The sequence below is a fragment of the Propithecus coquereli genome, unplaced genomic scaffold (assembly GCF_000956105.1).
Source record: "Propithecus coquereli isolate 6110/MARCELLA unplaced genomic scaffold, Pcoq_1.0 Scaffold370, whole genome shotgun sequence".
NCBI lineage: Eukaryota > Metazoa > Chordata > Mammalia > Primates > Indriidae > Propithecus > Propithecus coquereli.
In genome coordinates, this window is record NW_012149397.1 from 1653693 (window position 1) to 1673795 (window position 20103).

At 37.5% G+C, this 20103-nt stretch overlaps 1 protein-coding gene across 2 annotated transcripts in view; it reads right to left on the bottom strand.

The window, feature by feature from the left end:
• Positions 1 to 20103, bottom strand: part of HIATL1 (hippocampus abundant transcript-like 1) — a 94276-nt gene continuing 74173 nt past the window's right edge. Inside the window, exons 5-12 of one of the 2 annotated variants that reach the window (XM_012651822.1) lie at positions 18453 to 18567; positions 13376 to 13594; positions 11235 to 11348; positions 7585 to 7656; positions 6064 to 6176; positions 4499 to 4596; positions 2467 to 2609; positions 1 to 1759 (exon numbers count right to left, since the gene is read on the bottom strand). In XM_012651822.1, coding sequence (XP_012507276.1) covers positions 1511 to 1759; positions 2467 to 2609; positions 4499 to 4596; positions 6064 to 6176; positions 7585 to 7656; positions 11235 to 11348; positions 13376 to 13594; positions 18453 to 18567 — 1123 coding nt within the window. In that variant the 3' untranslated portion in view covers positions 1 to 1510. The remainder of the gene's footprint in view (positions 1760 to 2466; positions 2610 to 4498; positions 4597 to 6063; positions 6177 to 7584; positions 7657 to 11234; positions 11349 to 13375; positions 13595 to 18452; positions 18568 to 20103) is intronic. The other variant, XM_012651823.1, reaches the window with a different exon arrangement.

The window sequence follows — 20103 nt, forward strand, 5'->3', positions numbered from 1 at the left end:
TAAAAATATCCATTGCAAATTTATTATGCATTAGGAAGCTTAACCTAAAAACCAACAGCATAGTAAAAAGATATGTTATCTCTGTTCATAGCTGAACAGGTTTCAAAATATATTTTCTTTTAAATGTATTCAGTCAGTACACAATCCTTTATAAAAGTTGTATATATTTTTTCTGTCAATACCTTCATTACATTTATAAATACAAGATTTACACAGCATCAAAAAAAAAATTAAAACCCCTTACAAATATCTACATATATGTCATAGCTATAAAACTTTCAAAGGAGTGCTCTGTTAAAGGTAGGCTCTAGATAATGGTCCATTTACTGATGCAGCAAAATACATATAAATCTGTAAAGTTTTCTTTGTCCATAAAATACCTCAAAAAATTAGCAAGACACTTTTTGTGAAACTGAGCTTCACTAAACCATAATATTTTAGAAAGGAATTTGATGTGCGTATTCCCATGAGATTCAAAAGTCAAATAAACAGCTTGAAATAAAAATTAATTAAAAACAAATGGATACAACAAAGCAGTTAAGGCAGGAGTGTGATGGAGGAGAAAAACTGAGAAGGAGCACACAGAAGACGTGGCAAAGAGCCAACAGGAATAATGCATTATGAGTCTGAACTTGGATATAAACTCCACTGGCATCTAGTTGCTAACTATCACCCTTACTTAGGAATTTTCAAATTGTTAAAAAACTTTCTTAGAAGCAGCCTCCGATTTCTACGTTGCCATGAGAATGCTAGATGGTGTTTTTTTCTTCTGTAAAATCACCTTGATCTGACTAGGACACTAGGTCCAGGAATCCGAGTTGTGATTTGTATGTGATTTAAATTTATAAGAAAAATTTGATTCATGTAGTTAAGGTAACTTATTGATCGGTATTACTAATGTCCATAGATGTATATATGTTGAATCTCGTTCTAGCCAAAAATAGGAAGTAGAGAAAATAAAAGGAGAGTAAAACTAGGTTTTCATTTGACCTTTGAACAAAGACAGTAAATCCCTGATACTGAGTGACTCTTAAGAGTGAACACTCATCAACACCCATGGGCTAAGTAGGAATAATTCAGAGAAACAGGAAGGAAGAAAATAAGAAGGAATTCTTTACCTGCAATCTTGCCAGAAATGGCAGTCCTACTACAATCCTGCACCTTCTGCTGAGAAGGGCATGGAAAGATTGCTGACGTTCTTATTCTGGAGTTACTATAGGAAAGCCATCGTTTTTTCCATTTGAGTTTCACCTTGAGAATTGCACACTATTTTCAAGGAAGTACTTCATATCTTACCTTATGCTAATGTACACACAGAAAGAAAAAGAATGAAAGAAAAGAAATAGGAGGAGGAAGGGCAGAAGGATGGAGGGGGTCATTTATCAAACTTGGCCCTGAAGGATGCTGCTAGCATCTCCCCTCCAGCACCATGAGGTCTCCATGTGGTGTGGCTCCCTCCACGGCTCAGCTCTCAGAGATGGCATCTGCAGAATCCCCTTTTCTGCTGAGTTTACAGCTCAGTGCACTGATTCCCAGGCTCCTCGAAGGAAGAGAGCTCCCAGATGCTGCTGTCTTGTAGCAGTGGTTCAATGTCCTCATCACTGCCCTGTTCTGGGGTGTTGGTCAGGCTGCCACTGCCACTGTTGCTGTGTTTTTGAACTCCACTGGCTTTACTGTATTCAGGGATGAATAAGGCAACCAGAAAAGATATAAGAACTATACATGCCCCAAATAAAAATGGCGGGCCTGGGACAGCTCCCTGATGGACGTAGAAAAAAATAGAGACAAAGAATTCAGTTAGTATTTTTAACTCAAAATTAGTCCTGGATGATCCAAAAACACACAACACCAAAAAGTGAATCATTTTCTCATAAATAAACATTTCATTAAATGTCAAGGCAAACTCTAATAGAGTTTGGTATTTGGAATATGACAGAGGGCAACTAATTACTGCTTTTTGTACCATTTCTAAATTGCTTAACCAAACCTATAAGCCTGTGAGTGACAGTTGCTTATCTATAATCCCATCTTGTGGCCTCAGATCATGCACTTCTATACATGAACATTAATTCCAGGGTGTTTGTACAGAAATTTATACTAATTATCACGTAGAAGGAAGGTGGGAAGAAATTTCAAATAAATAGTAGAAAAAGCACTCTACCTTAATTTTTAGCTGGATTTTTAGGTCATTGCATATTATATTTAGGCTGGGCTTAGCCAGAGAATAGAATAGTGATTCTGTGGGTGAAAACAGAATCTGAACAAAGTTGAAAAATCTTTTACATAAGCTATTAAATCACTAAAATGATCCCTCTCTGACCCTAGGAAGCAATGAACACAGCACTTAACTGTTGTCAAATACAATAGTAATATACAAGTAAGGATGCCTTCCAAATTAAAGTTCACAAGATTTTGCCATAATCAGACACAACCACTGTTACAAAACTAGACTTATCACCAAATTACCTGTAGGGCAGCACTGTCAGAAGTCAATTTCGGGCCCAATTCGGTCAGTTCCACGTGGAACATGTAGAATATGAAGCCATAAAGTGCTGGCCCCAGGCCGTTGCATAGTCCTCTTATTCCAGTTATGATCCCCTGGGCAACTCCTAAATCAGAACAAAGAGAACAGAGCCAGTTTTCTCAGAAAAGCAGCTCAAGATTTGGAGCTGAACAGTACTTTCTTACAACCATGATATACCGATTTGGCTAGACTAAGTAGAAAGCATGCTGAGGAAAGCAGATTAGGGAGACTGAATCCACCCTACTTTAATTCATTGTACAAATGTTTTCCTGGTTTCTCTATGTCCACTTAATGTTGTCCTCACTCTCTATAATATCTAAAAGGAGATGAAATGACAATGATGTTCTGAAATTGTTTTGGGGTTGAATTTCTCACATCAGCTAGATCTGCCTATAAATGGGGAATAAGATGCAAAACTTTAATATTCTCCCAGGAAATTTCCACTTTTCTGCAGGTTGAGATTTCCCTGTTCTGCTCATTTAATGGTGCTTTTACAATAAAAATATGTCCTTTACTTCAGGCAGCCCAGGCTACATGGATATGGAGCAGTCCCCCCAGGCAGACTCCATCGTCACAGACACATTCTGGGCCCATCTCCCTGTAGAGCTGAACTGAAAAATCCTAGTAGTGCCAATTTCTTCTTATCTCTGCTTTCTAAATGGCAGGTAAAAAACAGCTTGAACCACATGGAATGGATGTTTCTGTAAGTCAAAAATGATGGAATATAATTTAACCTAACATGATATGTTCCAATAGTTTTATATGCTGACATTTAGAAATATATATTGATATGTGTCAGCACAAAAACAGCCAAAGAAAATTCATGCTCCAAATAACAGGACTGTGTCTGTCAGATGCCAAGGCAGTGATAGTCTTCCATGGATGGCTCACATCTTTCACTTCAGACACAACACAACTCCAAGGATACAGCCAGCTGAGTTACCGTAGCCAGAGGTGACACACAGAATTTGTGGTCTTCAAGTAACACTATTTAACAATGGGTATGAGTAGGATGGCTAATTTCTTTCTTTCTTTGTTTTTTCTTTTTTTTTTTTTTTGTAGAGACAAGGTCTTGCTATGTTGCCCAGGCTAGTCTTGAACTCCCGACCTCAAGCAATCTTCCTGCCTTGGCGTCCCAAAGTGCTGATGTTAAGCGTTACCCACAGCACCCAGCCTAGGATGGCTAATTTCTGATGTGGAAAAATGGGTGCAATGAATAAACCATTTTTTCCAATCTAGTTTTTTATTGAAACTTTTAAAAGGTCTCTCAGGCATGTAAAAATTTTTTCCCTCTAAAATCCTCTACCTTCCTAACTACAGTAAGGTGAGCCATTAGGAGAGATGGAGATGGAAAAGGATGAAATCTGGCAGTGGGAACTGCCTGACAAGAAGCAGAAGCACAGGAAAGATGGAAGACTCTAGATGGTAGAATGCTACTCTTCACATAGCAGTCTTAAATTTAATTTCACCTATCACTCCAGCCAATTATCAACAACCACACAGATTTATGTTTTCTTTACCCTCTGAAAGAACCGTTTTCTAAATTAACTTCATGGACTTTGAGTTATTCCAAATGAAAGACATTTTAGTAATTACAGTGATTAAATAAATAACTCAAATAAATAACTAACTGGCCATTCATTGTTTAATACGCATCGGTTAAAATGTGGTTATGGTCTTGTTAATTCTGACGGTAGTGGACAAAACAAGTGTCAAAACTGAAAAGGGGAAATGGATAGTTCTATTTCTAATTCTTAGTAATATAAACTGCTAAGTCCAGGTTTTAAAAATATGAGGTTAAGATAAAAGCAGGGAAGAAAATAGAATCTTTCCATTTGGCTAAGTATTATCCTTGAGAAGGGACCACATGGCTGTCAACTGCTGCTGTTGAACGTGGAAAGCTCAGAGCTTCTCATGCTTCTGGGGAGAGGTCTGAGCTGAAGGATGAAAACAGAGAGAGGGCAGCAACCCTACCTTGCTGATCTGACTCTGCATTCCGAGAGACGAGAGCACTGACTGCTGGAAATGTAATACTGGACATGGCGGCCACAGTCCCCGCTGCCCACATCATCCTGAAATGACAAGACAGGCTGCAGTCAGGCAGCAGGCCAGCCCCAAGGAGTTCACTGTTCAAGACTGCAATCAGTAGCAAAAGTACAAATGCATTCTGTTTTCTCCTATTAAGTTTATTTTTCCCTCTTTAAAAATGGATTTTTTTAAATACACATCACACCGTTAGTAACAATGACTACTTCATGGGCTGAGAAGGAGACAGAAGGTCTTTCAAAATCTTTTCTTCTCCCTGGTTTCTCTATTACCATCTTTAGACATAAGCTCAATGATGTTCATAAGGGGATTTCTTTTGTTTCTATAAAACATCTTCCCCACTGACTTTCTACTTTTTCTTTGTATTTCTCAAAGGCTCACCTCCACACTGCCCTTGAGCTGTGCAGTTTGCTACCCCTCAACAGAGCGTAGTGTGCCACCAATTGAAAAAACAAAGCCTGCTTCCCTTAGACCTCTGTCCCTTTTCTCAATGAAAGAGGCTTAAGTGTATGTCAGTATGAAGTGTTTGTGTGAGTAAAGTGAGGCCACAAATGGGCGTGTAACTGGCTTGGTCAGACTTTCCTTGTAGATGGTCCTTACTGAAAAAAACTCCTTTATGATGACAAGTCTTTTCAACACTGCATGAGTTTCACTGAATCGGCTACTGAACCAAAGTTCACAGGACCAAAATCAAAAAGAACAAGAATCAACCAAGTTAATCCCATAAAAAAGTCACACAGAAAGAGCAAGTGGTTCAAATAAAATTTGGAATTTCACATGGACTGCTGAAGTTCTTCTAGTTCCTCTAAATTATGTCTGTTTACATGCAAAGTGAAAACCAGCTCTGAGGTTTAAAATGGAGAAGGCACTCTGCATTTGGTGACCAGGCACAAGGGGAAACTTGCCACATAGCAAAATACGACTGAAGATTCTTTCTATTTCCTCTTATTCCACAGGGCTTATTTTGACCTTCCTTCCTGTTTGTGGGAATCTAATATGCTAGCAGTAATAACAACCTCAGGAAACAACCTCAGGATACACATGGTTTTGGAAGAGATTTTAGTGTTCATCTAACTCAAATCCTTTATTTCATAAAGGTTATGTTATTGCCCCAAGGTCACTCAGTTAATGATAGCAGTGAGGCTTGCTATAATCAGTCATTTGGCCTTATCTTATTTTATTGATGACTATATGCAGTGTCCCTAAAAATTAACAAATGTGTTTTAAAAAGTAGATATAGAAATTTACTAGGGGTCTGGGGAAAGAGTGACACACATTCAATTAAGCAACGTGACATAAAGGCAATCTTTATAAATAACCCTGAGTTACCCAGCTCTACCCTTCCCCCAAGTAAAGCCTAATGGTTTCTGCAAAGTTAAATACACCATACCAGTTAAGTAACCCTTGCCTCCTTTTCATCATACCCAACCAGCTCAAGCTCCTCTAAGACACATCTGTCTGACAGTTCATGACAACCTAAGAGTGAGGCTTACCAGGCCTGAGATCCAAAACCGTACCAGGCTAATTGGAGCATCTGGAAGCCCAAGCCAAGGAGGACAGTATTCTTATTACCTAATGATCTCATCAAGATGCTAAGAAAGAACGTCTGCAAAGTAAAAAAGACAACCCTGAGAAACCATGTCAACACAGAATTTGAATGCAAGCTCTGTGAGTAAAGCCTAGTCACTGACGACCAAGGACCTGTAAGGGCACACTGCCTGACTTGTGGCCTCAGAGTCTGGTCACTACTAATGTATCTCCACAGGGGTGGAGTTTCAGGGGCTGAACTGGGGCTTAGGGCCTTGAGATGCCTCCCTGAGAAGCCTGTCTACCACCCTGGTGCTCTGCTGGGACATCCCAGAAGGTTATCATAGCTGTTTATCAGTTATCATGATTAAAAGGGATACTTCTCAGTCTCTCTGGAGAAATGCCAATCACTTATCTGTAAATTGCAAACTTCTGCTGAATATTTACAGAATATGAAGGATTTTGCTGGAGGTTAACAGTTTTAAAAAGTTGGAATTGATGTAAGTTTGATTTTAACAAATATATACTCTACTAAATACAACTAGTTGGGATAGTCTGAAAAAAAGTTAAAGACAACTCTGGGCTAATCAACCAGGGTTAATGTAAAAAACAAACCAATATCATGATGAACTTGAAAGTTTAATATAATTTATATTTGCTAATATGGTTTAACAAAAACAAAAAAATAAAAGGCCTTTTGCCTGGATGCACTCCCACGAGTCTTATCTATTCTACTGTTTGGGTGAAGCAGTTTCAAAGCCTTCTTATTTCTCCTTGAGAAATAGTTATCACAGAAGGGTACTCCACTAGGCCTCGTAGCCATTTCAGGGAAACAGCCTCTAGGCAGTCCCATATGATGCAGTGAATGTACCTAAGCACAACAGTGAATTAATCTGAAGGACATATGCCCCGCCTTTTGTGGTCTCATATTTATAACAGATGGGAAATACTTAATGCTCATCATTTGCTGCATAAATTGTAGTGTACCGGTTCACATTCTTCAGTCTGGGGACAGTAGGGTTTCGAGCATTTACTGATTTTCATTGCTGCTTTTCATCTATACTTACTTTTCAACATTAAAATAACACTGAAACATTCTCCTGGTTAAGTTAATTTTGCAATATTTAGAGTTAGATTGTAATTATTTACAATTTTGGTTGTTGCAAAAGCAAATAAAAGAATTGACCCAGTAGAGGTTACAAACAAATATCCTAAAAAGTACTAAAAGTTGTATTAAATTCCTCCTAAATCATAACTTCAACATTTTACTTACAAAGAAATGGTTCTGTGAACCGTATCTAAGTCAGTTTCCTGGATTTGATGGTATACTATAGTTGTACAAGATGTTACCATGGCAGGGTGCGAGAGACTAAGGTAGCAGTTCCGGGAATATCTCCCTGTACTTCCATATGTGGCTTCCTGTGTATCTATGGTTATCAGGATAAAAATGTTTAAAGAAGAAAAAGTATGAGTAACATGACACTCACCTGAGCCACAATAGACAGAATTCCTACCATAGCTATGAATGCTGCAATTTTAGCAGATTCAAAACCTATGACCTATGGAAATGGAAAGAAGACACTTTAGTAAGTTAGATAGTATAGAAATAATTAAGAAATATTATTAATATGTTCTATTAAAATGATAGGATAAAACAGTTGAGGAAATCTGATAAAACTTTGGCAAATTAAGGCAATGCTGAACCTATTTAACCAGTAATTTATATCTAAATCTAAGAAATCACTATAAGCAAAGTTTAAATTGTGTAATAGTTTTTAGACAATATTTTCTATTATATGTCTAACTTATTGCTTCATATTCTGTCTCCATCCCCAACCCACAAATTGACAAATACAATGATACCAAGGCAGTAGAATTTGAAAGAAAATGATCCGACTTTTTGATGCTACCAAAACAGAATTGCTCATTAGCAAAGCCAGTGGCTTTCAACTCTGGCTGCACATTAAAATCACGTGGGCAGAAGAGAAGGGAAGAGGAGGAAAGAGAGGGGAGGGAAGCAATGAGATACTGAAACCCACTGAAGACCAATTAAATAGGACTCTCTGGGGGTATGGCCCAGGCACAGGTATGTTTTTAAAAACTCCCATGGCAATTCCAATGAGCAGCCAAAGTTAGCTGGCGATGATTTCTAAGCCTCTGGCCTCAACAGTACCTCTGAAATGCCTAAAACTTTTAAGTTTTAAATACCAAGTTTCTAAAAAGTTAATTATTTTGCCCTCTATTGAAATTCTGTACAATTTAAGAAAAGCACCTTAAAAATTATTTTATACATTCTTCTCATTTTATAAATGAGTATCTTGCTTCTAGGCACACAACTAGCTAATGAAAGAGGTAGGGCTTGGAGAATCCAATCCAGTGCTGCTGACATTAACAATATTTTACTACTATCTAATCAAATGCAGTTTTAAAAAATGAAACCTCAAAATGTAGATGTAGGGATTATTTCTCAGCCTACATTTCTTAGTATCTCTCTATATATCTATATATAGCTTTATTGAGATAGAGTTTAAATACCATACAATTCACCCATTATAGGTGATCAATGGTTTTAGTATACCCACGGACTTGGACAAACATCACCACAATCACTTTTAGATTTTTATCACTCCTCAGAGAAACATGGTACCTATCAAAGAGTTCCACTCCCCGAGCCTAACCTACCCACCTCCTGTCTCCATGGATTTGCCTATTCTGGGCATTTCATATACATTGAATCATACAATATGTGGTTCTTTCATGTTTTCAAGGTTGACTCATGTTGTAACACACATCGGTACTTTATTACTTTTCTACTATCAAATAATAACATTCTATTGTATGGATATACCACATTTGTTAATCCATTCATCAGTTGATGGATACTTGGGTTGTTTCTACTTTTTGGCCATTATAAATAATGATTTGTGTACAAGTTTCTACATTAGATGTGTTTTCATAATGTTGAACATTCTGAGGAACTGCTGGGCTCTTTTCCACAGCAGCTGCACCATTTTACATTCTCACCAGAATTTATGACAGTTTTGATTTCTCTACATCCTTGTCTGTCTTTCTGATTAAAGCCATCCTAGTGCATTTGAAGTGGCATTTGGTTTGATTTGCATTTCCTTGATAAATAACGTTATTCATCTTTTCATGTGTTCACTGGCTTTTTATATATCTTCCCTTGTGGGATGGAAGAATAATCTATTTAAAATCCTTTGCCTATTTTTTCAATTGGTTTGTCTTTTTGTTGTTATTATCAGATATTGAGTCTTTTATTGTAAGAGTTATATACATATTCTGAACACAAGTTATTTCTCAAATATATGATTTTCAAATATCAAATGCAATTTTAACTAAAATTTGTGTGTTAAACACTCTTAAAAGCAAGCATGAACATAACATGAAGTGATTCTGATTTGTTGTAACTGGTGGTGGTGGTGACACATACAGGAAAAAAGGCTAGAAGAAACGATAGTCACAGTTGTTTATTATCTGTGTAAAGAGGGTTTTTTTGCTTTCTTTCTTGGACTTTTCCATTTTTCCTACATTATTTTCTACATTAAATGCATACTTCGTTTAATGTATAAATTAATTATAAATGCATGTATAATTCTCTCCATTAAACACACATTATCTCACCACTCTTGCCTCTAAATCTCTAGCATCCATCGTCTACCATGAGCAAACACAGAAATAGAAATGCTTCAAAAAAAGCTTTACTTACATGCCACCATATAAAATATTAGTCTCATACTCTCAGGGAAAACTATCAGAATGGAGAATATAGCAAATTACATTTTTAAATCTCTCTAAAAATAGAGGAATTTATCTTAGGAAGAGGCCTGCTCTGTCAAAGTGGAGTAAACAACTAGGAAAAGGCCTTCTGTCCAATGAAATCAGGAAAAAACCAGGACAGGATGCAATGGAAAGGCAGCTAAAGTCTGAGCAATCCCAGAGGCCTAAAGGACAGCTGGAAAAGGGAATTTTTTTCTTTTTTAAATTGCTTTAAATAAATTACCTATCTTAAGGGACAAAATAGTTATATAAAATTTTAAACAGAAAAAAATCAGAAGAGAGGGAAAACTTTTATTACTGCTTGTGAGCCACCTTGAACTCTATAGCAGCAGTTAAGCTATTGTATACCAGAGACAGCTCAGCAAGCTGGCTGCAATCGGACCCAGGTTGGAACACATCTGAAATAAAATACCTGTCTATGAAATTTAATGGATATTATTAAAGATTTAAAACATTAAACTACACAGATGTTAATAGCAGTTTTGTTGATAATTACCAAAACTTGGAAGCAACCAATGTTTCCTTAAGTAGGTGAATGGATAAACTGTGGCATGTACAGCCAAACAATTGCTAAAAAGAAATGAATTATCAAACTATGAAAAGACATGAAGGAACCTTAAATGCATATTATTAAGTGAAAGAAGCCAATCTGAAAAGGCTATAAACTGTATGGAAAAAGGAAAAACTATGGAGACAGTAACTGGATCAGTGGTTACTAGGGGTTTGGAGTGGGAGAAGGGATGAATAGGCAGAGCACAGGGGATTTTCAGGGCAGTGAACATACTCTGTATGATACCGTAACAATGGATACACGTCATCATGTCATTATACATTTGTCCAAAGTCATAGTATATACAACACCAAGCATGAACCTTAATATAAGGGTGATACTAATGTGTCAAAATAGGTTCATCAATTATAACTATGTACTACACTGGTGAGGGATGTTGACAGTGGAGGAGGTTGTGCCCATACAGTGGAAGGGGAAACATGGGAAACATCTACACCTTACTCTCACTTTTGCTGTGAAGTGTTGCTAAAACTGTTCTTAAAAAAAGTCTTTAAAAAAAATATTGTGGTAAATTCTGTTTCTGCTAATTCTCTCTGAATAATTCTCAAGAAAAATTTTTCCACAGTAAGTATCTTACTACATTTTAAATCATCACTGTATTAAAGGTACCCTGTTTACTAGTTATATGCCAGCACCTACATGTATAACTCGAAGCAAGTTCATGGTTTTTTTTTTTCCCTCTACAGTGGTTTCCCCAAAATTTCTTTAGACAGATCCCAATCTTTGATTTTCCCCATGTCCAAAGGCTACTAGGCACTCAATACTCACCTGCCTGAGATAGAGAAAAAAACTTGAATACTGTCCAGCTTCAGGAAGGTATGAAAGAAACACGGTGATGCAGATTAGTAAGACAGTAGAATCTTTTCCAACTTTTTTCAGTGACTGGAAATAAACAAAAAAAACCACATTAAAAAGCCAATAGATGCAAATATCACCAATGCTCTGGGACACTGGCTTCACTATTTTGACCTATTAAGATGGATTATCTTTGGATTATAAAAGGAAGTGAACCTTAATATTAAATCTATCATTATCTCTCTATAGAATTTACAAGTTCTAATTTCAGAGGCATATATTTCAAATATTACAGCTTTTTAAAGAACACTTGCTCATCTTTGTTAACAACACCAGTTCATATCTCTAAACAGATCCTGAACTTCCTATGAACAGACCCTCAACATACATGCCTACAGAACCTTTTAAGATAATCATTTCTTTCTTGATTCATGATACAACTTCTTTAAGGCCATAGTCAGTACAAGGTTTTCGTTACACATAAATTCACTCTATTCTTCAAAATGTTAATATTCAATTTGCCTGTAAACCTGGTAGACAAATAAGTATGTTCTAGCCATGGGGTCAGACTGGTGAGAACTTTCTGAATGTTACAACCTTGTTGAAGAATCCTTCTTATATAAAAAGGAATAAAATAATGTCTTTTGCAGCAACTTGGATGGAACTAGAGACATTATCCTAAATGAAGTATCTCAGGAATAGAAAAAGCACCACCACACGTGCTCTTTAACAACTGGGAGCTAATAGATGGGCACACATGGGCACAAAGAGATGTAAAGGTCATTGGAAATCAGGAAAGGAGGAGGGGAGGGCAGGGGAGGGGTAAAAACTTTACCTATCCAGTACAATGAACACTATTTGGGTGATGGGCACACTAAAAGCCCTGACTTAAGCATTATAAAAGGTATCCATGTAACAAAAACATTTGTACCCCCTTAATATTTTGAAATAAATTTTTAATAATCCTTCTTATATACATGGAATTGTACCATAGAACCAAAAGGTATATTATTACCGAAGGAGTGGAAAAGGCTGCAGAGCTCCCAGGTCAACATGTAACTTTGACATACTTAATAATACATAAAAGCTAATGTCTATTGAGACCCTGCTACACATCAGACACTAGATTCCTTAATTTACACACATTAACTATAATCCTCACAACTGCCCTGAAAAGCAGCAGTAGCTCTACTTCACAGAGGAGCTTCCATGCATAACTTGATCATTACATGACAAGAAGGTGGGAAGCCTAACTGGCTGGCTCCAAGTCCACTCCTGGCTTCCTTCTCTAAATAATTCTTTTGGTGTCTGACACTGTGGCATAAACAGAACAGGAAGGGTCCCCAGGTCATGTCCTAAGTGGGTATTTCAGAAAGAATTTCTGACAAGTTCATTTTCTTATTACATATACTTTTCCTAAAAGGTAAACTTGGGGACAAAAAGCAAAAATCAAATCTCTAGTTCTTTTTTTCTGCACATATCTTTTTCAAGAACAATTCCAAACCAAAGATAAAGTGGGAAGAAGATGAGAGATAAGATACTTTTTTTCTAGTTGTTAGTGTGACACACACACACCCATACCAAAAAAAAAAAAAAAAAATATATATATATATATATATATATATAAATATATCTATTCACTATATATATAAAAAATCTATTCACTCTGCAAAACATAAGTTCAAAGTCTCTGGTCAAAGTGGAGGTACATTAACAGCTTAGAAAATAACTCCTTTAGTAAGACCAAATGCATTTATCCTTTTTGAATCAATGTCAATGAAAATGCCCACTTCAAATGACCACCTTCATTTATTTTGTTAAAAAGGATAAAAACAACCATATAGAAGAGAAACTTCCTTCCCAAACTTTCATCAGGGATTAACTGGACATTTTCTCTCTTTCCTTATGACATGTTTAAGTACCAATTATACATATTTCTTGGTGCACAGACTATCTCTCACTCCCTTACTTGGAATTAATTTTTCTCTTATTTTTTACTGGAAATAGAAATGGATCAACAACTGCTGGGATTCTTGACACTACACATATATTCTTTTATTTGCTTGGCTTAGGAAGATATTTAGAAAAGTAAATATTTTCATGTTTTTATTTACCGCAAAAGGGTCTGCTTGTTTCCAAGAAATCTGAGCTCCCCAGGAAACCGGTCTCATTTTCTCAGGCAGAGATTCCGGAACAGCCACTAAGATGAAGCAGATGTCTAGAAGAGCCACCACTGTGGCCACCAGCACAACTAGGCTGTCTCCATAGCTGGCAGAAAGGTACGCTCCAATGGCGGGGCTGATGACCAGACTAGCCGCAAAAGTGGCTGAGACCTGCGAGAAAGCATACTCTCACCCAGGGTCCCACAGGTGAACACCTGTGCATATCCTTACCCAGGGTCCCACGTGCTGCAGGTGCACACCTGTGGGAAAGTGCACACTCACCCAAGGTCCCACAAGTGCATAGCTATAGCCATTTTCCATGGCTGTAAGCAAGATAAAAAGAATGTGTTGCATACAACTTTTAAGAATGAAAGAGAATTAAAGTAATTTTGTTTTAAGAATTTGTTCATAAACTATTAACTAATTGGAGATATCCCCTAGAGCTACGAGAGTTTAAAAATATATATAGACTAGGTCATTAAGTACGAAATGTCCAATTTTGAATCATAAGTGTAGTTTATTGTATCTCAAACAAGAAGCTGTACAATTAATCAAAGTATATGCCTAAACTATCAACACAGTTTTGCCATCTTAATGGTAGCTTGTTTATGTCAGTAGCAAAGAGGCCTGGAGAACGAGTGGCCATGAAATCACAAAAGGCATTTTCCACAGCTTGTTGAGAATTGAATATTTTTCCCTAATAAGAAGAGGTCCAAAGCCTGGAAGAAGTGGTAGTCAGTTGGTGCAAGGCCTGGTGAATATAGTAGATGACAAGAGAGTTTCTAAGTCCAGCTTCTGTAGTTTGAGCAGTGTTGTTAGTGTGACATGTGGTCGAGCATTGTCTTCAAAGAGGATTGGCCTGTCTCTAGTGACCAGTCTTGGCTGCTCAATCATAAGCATCTTCATCATTTCATCCAACTGGTTGCAGCAGATATCCACTGTCATCAACTGACCAGGTTTCACGAAAAGCTGTAATAGATAATACCAGCGCTGGACCACCAACAGACACCATGAGCTCTTTTTTGATGAATATTCAGTTTTGGACTGTGTTTTGCCACTTCGTCTTTATCCAACCATTGTGCCGAACGCTTGGGATTGTCAAAAAGAATCAATTTTTCATCACATATAACAAAACGGTATAGAAATGGTTTGCCTTTATGTTGTGACAGCAAAAAAGGGCAAGCTTTGAGATGATTTCTCTTCTGATGCTCTTTTAATTCATGCAGACTCCATCTATCCAGCTTCTTCACCTTGCCAATTTGTTTCAAATGGTCCAATATTGTTCGAATAGTAACATCAAACCTTGCTGCTAATTCATATGTAGGGTTAGATGCATTCACTTCCACTATAGCTTTCAGCACACCGTTATCCATGGTGGTCTCAGGTTACCCACATGGCTCATTTTCAAGATTAAAATCACCAGAATGGAACTTCTCAAACCATTGATGTACTGTGCATTAATTAGCCACGTACTTCCCAAACACTTTGTTGATATTTCAAGCTGTCTGCTGCACCGGGTCCATGACAGAACTCATATTTAAAAGTAACATGAATTTTTGACTTATCCATGGTCTCACAAAAATTGCTCTGAAAAAAAAACTTGAAAATTTGAAAAAAGAATTTGGAAGCCAAAACGTGCATTTGAAAGACTGAAGATGTACCTTTGCAATAAAAATAAAATAAGAAATGTCAAAGTGAAATTTCAGAGATACCAACTAACTCAGTACTTAAGGAAATTGGACATTTCATACTTAATAACCTAATAATGATCTTATTAGAAATAAAAATTGTGAAAACTTTCCCCACAAATAAAACATTCACTCTTTAGTCTTCTTTAACTGGAGGATGGAAATGTGAGAAGAGTATGGAAAAAGAACATTCCTACAGGGCTGATGATAAAATCTACAAATTAGTCAGGGACTTGACTTAGTTTCATCTTCCAAAAACAGTGTACTGTTTCACCATTTTATCATTTGGTGGCATTTCATTACACTGAGGGGGGAGGGGAATCCCAAAATTGATACTCTTAGAAAGAGAAAAAAAATAAAAAAAAAAAAAGAAAAGAAAAAAGAATTTGTTGAAGGAGAGGTTGGAGATTTTTGACTTAGAGAGCTGTGGATTTCTGTCACCCTGTCACCACGTGACTGCTGTCCAGTACAAAGACCACAGAGCCAGCTGACCACAGCTGCAACCTGAAGCCACACTGAGCCTCTTCACATTGCACTTCTATAAGCATGTAGAATGCCTGCCGTATTTTAGAATGCAATCTGAATGCTCAGAAACTTAATGGGAAGTCCCCAAATTATGACCAGACTGAGTGTCAAAAGCGTATCTATAAGTTAGCTATTTAAACTTCTAATGGATTTTACTAGAAACCACATAAATCATTATCTGTGACTGTAATTATGATTCCTAGTATGCCAATGACACTCTGTTTTCATCCATCGTCCCCAACTGAATATAAAAATACAATATATCTGAAATTAGTATTATGCTAAAAACCCTATAAAAGTCATAAATCAAAAAAAAATTTTCTAGAAGGAAAAAGGGGTGTGGAGAATTCCAATTTGGGGAACAGGAATTCTTTCATTCAGTATTTATTGAGTACCTACTATGAACCAGATGAAGATGACAAAGCTCCTGTCCTTCAGGCTTTCCCACTTTGAGAAGATCAAGGTAACCATATAACTGCATTATGGAACAGTTACAGGAGCATTCCTACACTCTTCTCAGGTGCTGTAGAAACATTGCTACAGCATCCTCATGTATACAGACGCATAGTTACAGCATCCTCAAGTGCTATGAGAGCACTGCTGCAGAATCCTCGGGTACTACGGAAACATCGTTGCAGCATCTGCAGATTTTCAGTAAGGAAGGTGCACATATTTTATATATTGTTCTTTAATGGGTCTCAAAATGCTCCTTAATACTTGACTATAATTAATTGGCAAGAAATTCTCCTATATTTGTAAGATAGGTAGGCTGCAAGCTGCTTCTTTTAATTCTGTCATCTTAACATCTAGCATTAGGGGTAAATGTAAAGTAATCACTGGCCAAGATCCTAGGTCTTGTGACAAATACAGGCAGCCTTACATGCTGAGTCGCTGATGCTGGCCAGGAGCACATTTCAGCTAACCGGTGTTTCAGCCTTGATGTGCATGCTCACTGACTTCTCTCAATTTCCCTATGAACAGGCATTAAGCCTAACTGCCATGTTACAAGGAGGAGCTAGTTAGAGAGGATAATTAAGTCACAGTCACTTCTAGTCAGAACTCCTTTAAAATCTTTCCTTAAAGCACTACAGCTCAGCACAACAGCTTTGTGAATGGTTTTCCAGCTGAAAGGAAGGAACAAAAACCGAACAAAATTGCAGAGAAATGGGTATCTCAATGGGTTTTCCCCAGTGTAGAAGAAAGCTATCTTTCACCTCTCTCTCTGTTGGCCAATTCTTACAAGCTCACCCTGAACATCCTTCCTTCTTTGAAGGCTCCTATCAGCTTCTCCCTCTGTCTGACTTCCTCCACAGCACTTCGAAGATGCCTCGTTTTAGGGCATGGCAAGAGAGGGACATTGAGGGGTGGAGGGAAGAAGGCAGGGAGAAAGCAGTAAGTAGTCAGAGGGGAAGTGTGGTTTAAAGAGAAGTTTTCAAACTACTATGTCTAAAGCCAACAAAGTAAAAATTTTTGTGTTTTGTGAAATAGCAGTAATTTTCTTACATGTCCATCACTGATTCATGAAGTTATTCATTAGGTCAATTAGCAGTGAATGGCTACTTAAGTACTCTATATTCCAGGAAGTGGAATTTAAAAGAAAGAATAAGACTCAGGGAAAGGAGAGGAATGACCTAAGTTTCTGGCATTCAATCCCCCTCCAATCTATTCCCCACAATCCAGCCGGATCATCTTTTTCTACCTTCTTATTGTTAACATTATCAAACACAGAGGAAGGTGGGAGAAGGTTACAAAGCACAATTGCATGTCCTACAGGTTTAGGCATGGAACACATGACAACACATGAGCATCCACGTGCTCACATGCTATCTTTTCCCCCAAACCATTTAAAGTAACTTGCAGAGTTGTAGCACTCTGATCCAAAATGCTTTGGCTGCCATCTTCTAACAGGTCTTTGTTCTCTTACATAACCATAATACCACTATCATGCCTGGGAAAATTAGAAAGATAGTCTAACATCAAATTGTCAAAAAAAAAGAGTCTCCTATAACTTCCTTTTTTTTTTTTGTTTCCTTTGAAACAGGGTCTTGCTCTGTTGCTGGAGCTAGAGTACAGTGGCATCATCATAGCTCACTACAACCGGAAACTCCTGGACTCAAGGGATCCTCTTGCCTCAGCCTCCCACGTGTCTGGGACTACATGCACGTGCCACCACACCTGGCTAATTTTCCTATTTTTTGTAGAGATGATGGTCTCACTCTTGCTCAGGCTGGTCTAGACCTCCTGGCCTCAAGCAATCCTCCCTCCTCGGCCTCCCAAAGTGCTAGGATTTCAGGCATGAGCCATCACGACCGGCCTCCTATAACTTTTGTTATCTATTCAACAATTATGTATTTGCTGAAGGAATGAATGTAGTCCTTTTTCCAAAGTATGTCCAAAATGGGTGCCCTACGCAACCACCAATAAAGTTATAATGTCTTAACATTGCTGAGATTCCAGCACTTCTCCAATTAGAATTAGGTGCGCACAGACTTCTGATCTTAACACCTGTCGACTGTGTAAGGTTTCTCAAGAGATCAGATAATAAGAAACAAATCAAACCAACTTTTTAAAAAACTTTACAACTGACAATTCACATATTCCTGCCAACCTTCCAACCCTAAAACCAGGGAATAAATTACTACCAATTTCTATCTTGCTATTTTTAACTTTTTGTAAGAGCTCTTTTTTATTTCATTTGCTTTAGATTTCCTTTTATATAAATAAATATTTACCGCTTATTTTAAATCTCAGTTTCTGGTGAATTTTTGATAGAATATTATTATTCTGGTTAAAAAATATATAGTATATTATCTTACCCATCCATAAGCAGTACTCCGTGCATGCTCCTGAGTGACATCAGCTACGTAGGCAAATATCACAGAGAACGTGACTGAGAAGACTCCAGACACAGAAATCATTGCAAAATACCACCTATAAAAAGATTGGTTTAATTACCCAGGAGAGAGGCAGCGTATGTGCACTTTTATAACCCAAGCCAAATATATCATGTAAAGATTACAAACCAATAAATATACATGTATATGTGGTATACTTAAAGATAGAAAAATTAAAATCAAAATGGGGAGGAAGAAGTAGCTACATACTAATTTTGTCATTGCTCAAAGGGGGTCAGTACATGTAGTCTACAAAAGAACAGAAAAGAGTAGGAAAAAAGTGAACGAATAAGGGGAGTTAAGTAAAAGTTATAGCTTTAGGGCGGGCACGGTGGCTCACACCTGTAATCCTAGCACTCTGGGAGGTCGAGGTGGGTGGATCGCTTGAGGTCAGGAGTTCGAGACCAGCCTGAGCAAGAGCGAGACCCTGTCTCTACCAAAAATAGGAAGAAATTAGCTGGACAACTAAAAATATATATATTAAAAAAAAAAAATTAGCCAGGCATGGTGGCGCATGCCTGTAGTCCCAGCTACTCGGGAGGCTGAGGCAGAAGGATTGCTTGAGCCCAGGAGTTTGAGGTTGTTGTGAGCTATGATGACACCACGGCACTCTAGCCTGGGCAACAGAGTGAAACTGTCTCAAAAAAAAAAAAAAAAAAAAGTTATAGTTTTAAAGGTAGCCAACAGAATAAAAATTTTTCAAATTTCCTAGCTTTAAGTAAGAAAAAGACAACAAGTGATTTGAAAACTGCAGTCCCCAACCCCTAGGCCAGGACTGGTACCAGGCCACATAGCAGGAGGTGAGCTGTGGGAAGAGCGCGTGAGGGAATGAAGCTTTAACTGTATTTATAGCCACTACGCATTGTTTGCCTCGCCGCCTGAGCTCTGCCTCCTGCCAGATCATCAGCAGCATTAGATTCTCATAGGAGCGCAAATCCTTCTTACTGTAAACTGCACTTGCAAAAGATCTAGGTTGCATGCTCCTTATGAGAATCTAATGCCTGATGATCTGAGGTGGAGCTGAAGTAGTGATACTAGCATTGGGCAGTGGCTGCAAATACAGATTGCCATTAGCAGAGAGGTTTGACTGCACAGAGACCATAATAAATCAATTGCTTGAGACTCATATCAAAACCCTACCAGTGGGTGCCAAGTGACAATTAAACTGCATCTGGTGGCAGCCTTTATAGTGGCAAGTGAGCATCTTACCATCTCCCCGCCAACCCCTAGTCCACTGTCTTCCTTGAAACCAGTCCCTGGTACCAAAAAGGGTAGGGACCACTATATCTACGCAAAAGCAGAAAGTATAACAACAACAAAAAAATTAATGTAATTGAGACCAAAAATTTCTATCATATACATACATGATTTTCAGAAACCTAGTTAAAATATTAGCACAGAAAATCTTATAGAACAAAAAGTAGGGTTTATTCCAGGATAAAAGAATATGAAAATATTCTATGAAAAGTGGTAAATGATTAGAAATCTATTAATATAATTTTACAGTCATCAATCTCAAGAGAAAAAAAACAAATAATCTCCATTAATGTTAAAATATCATTTAATAAAATTT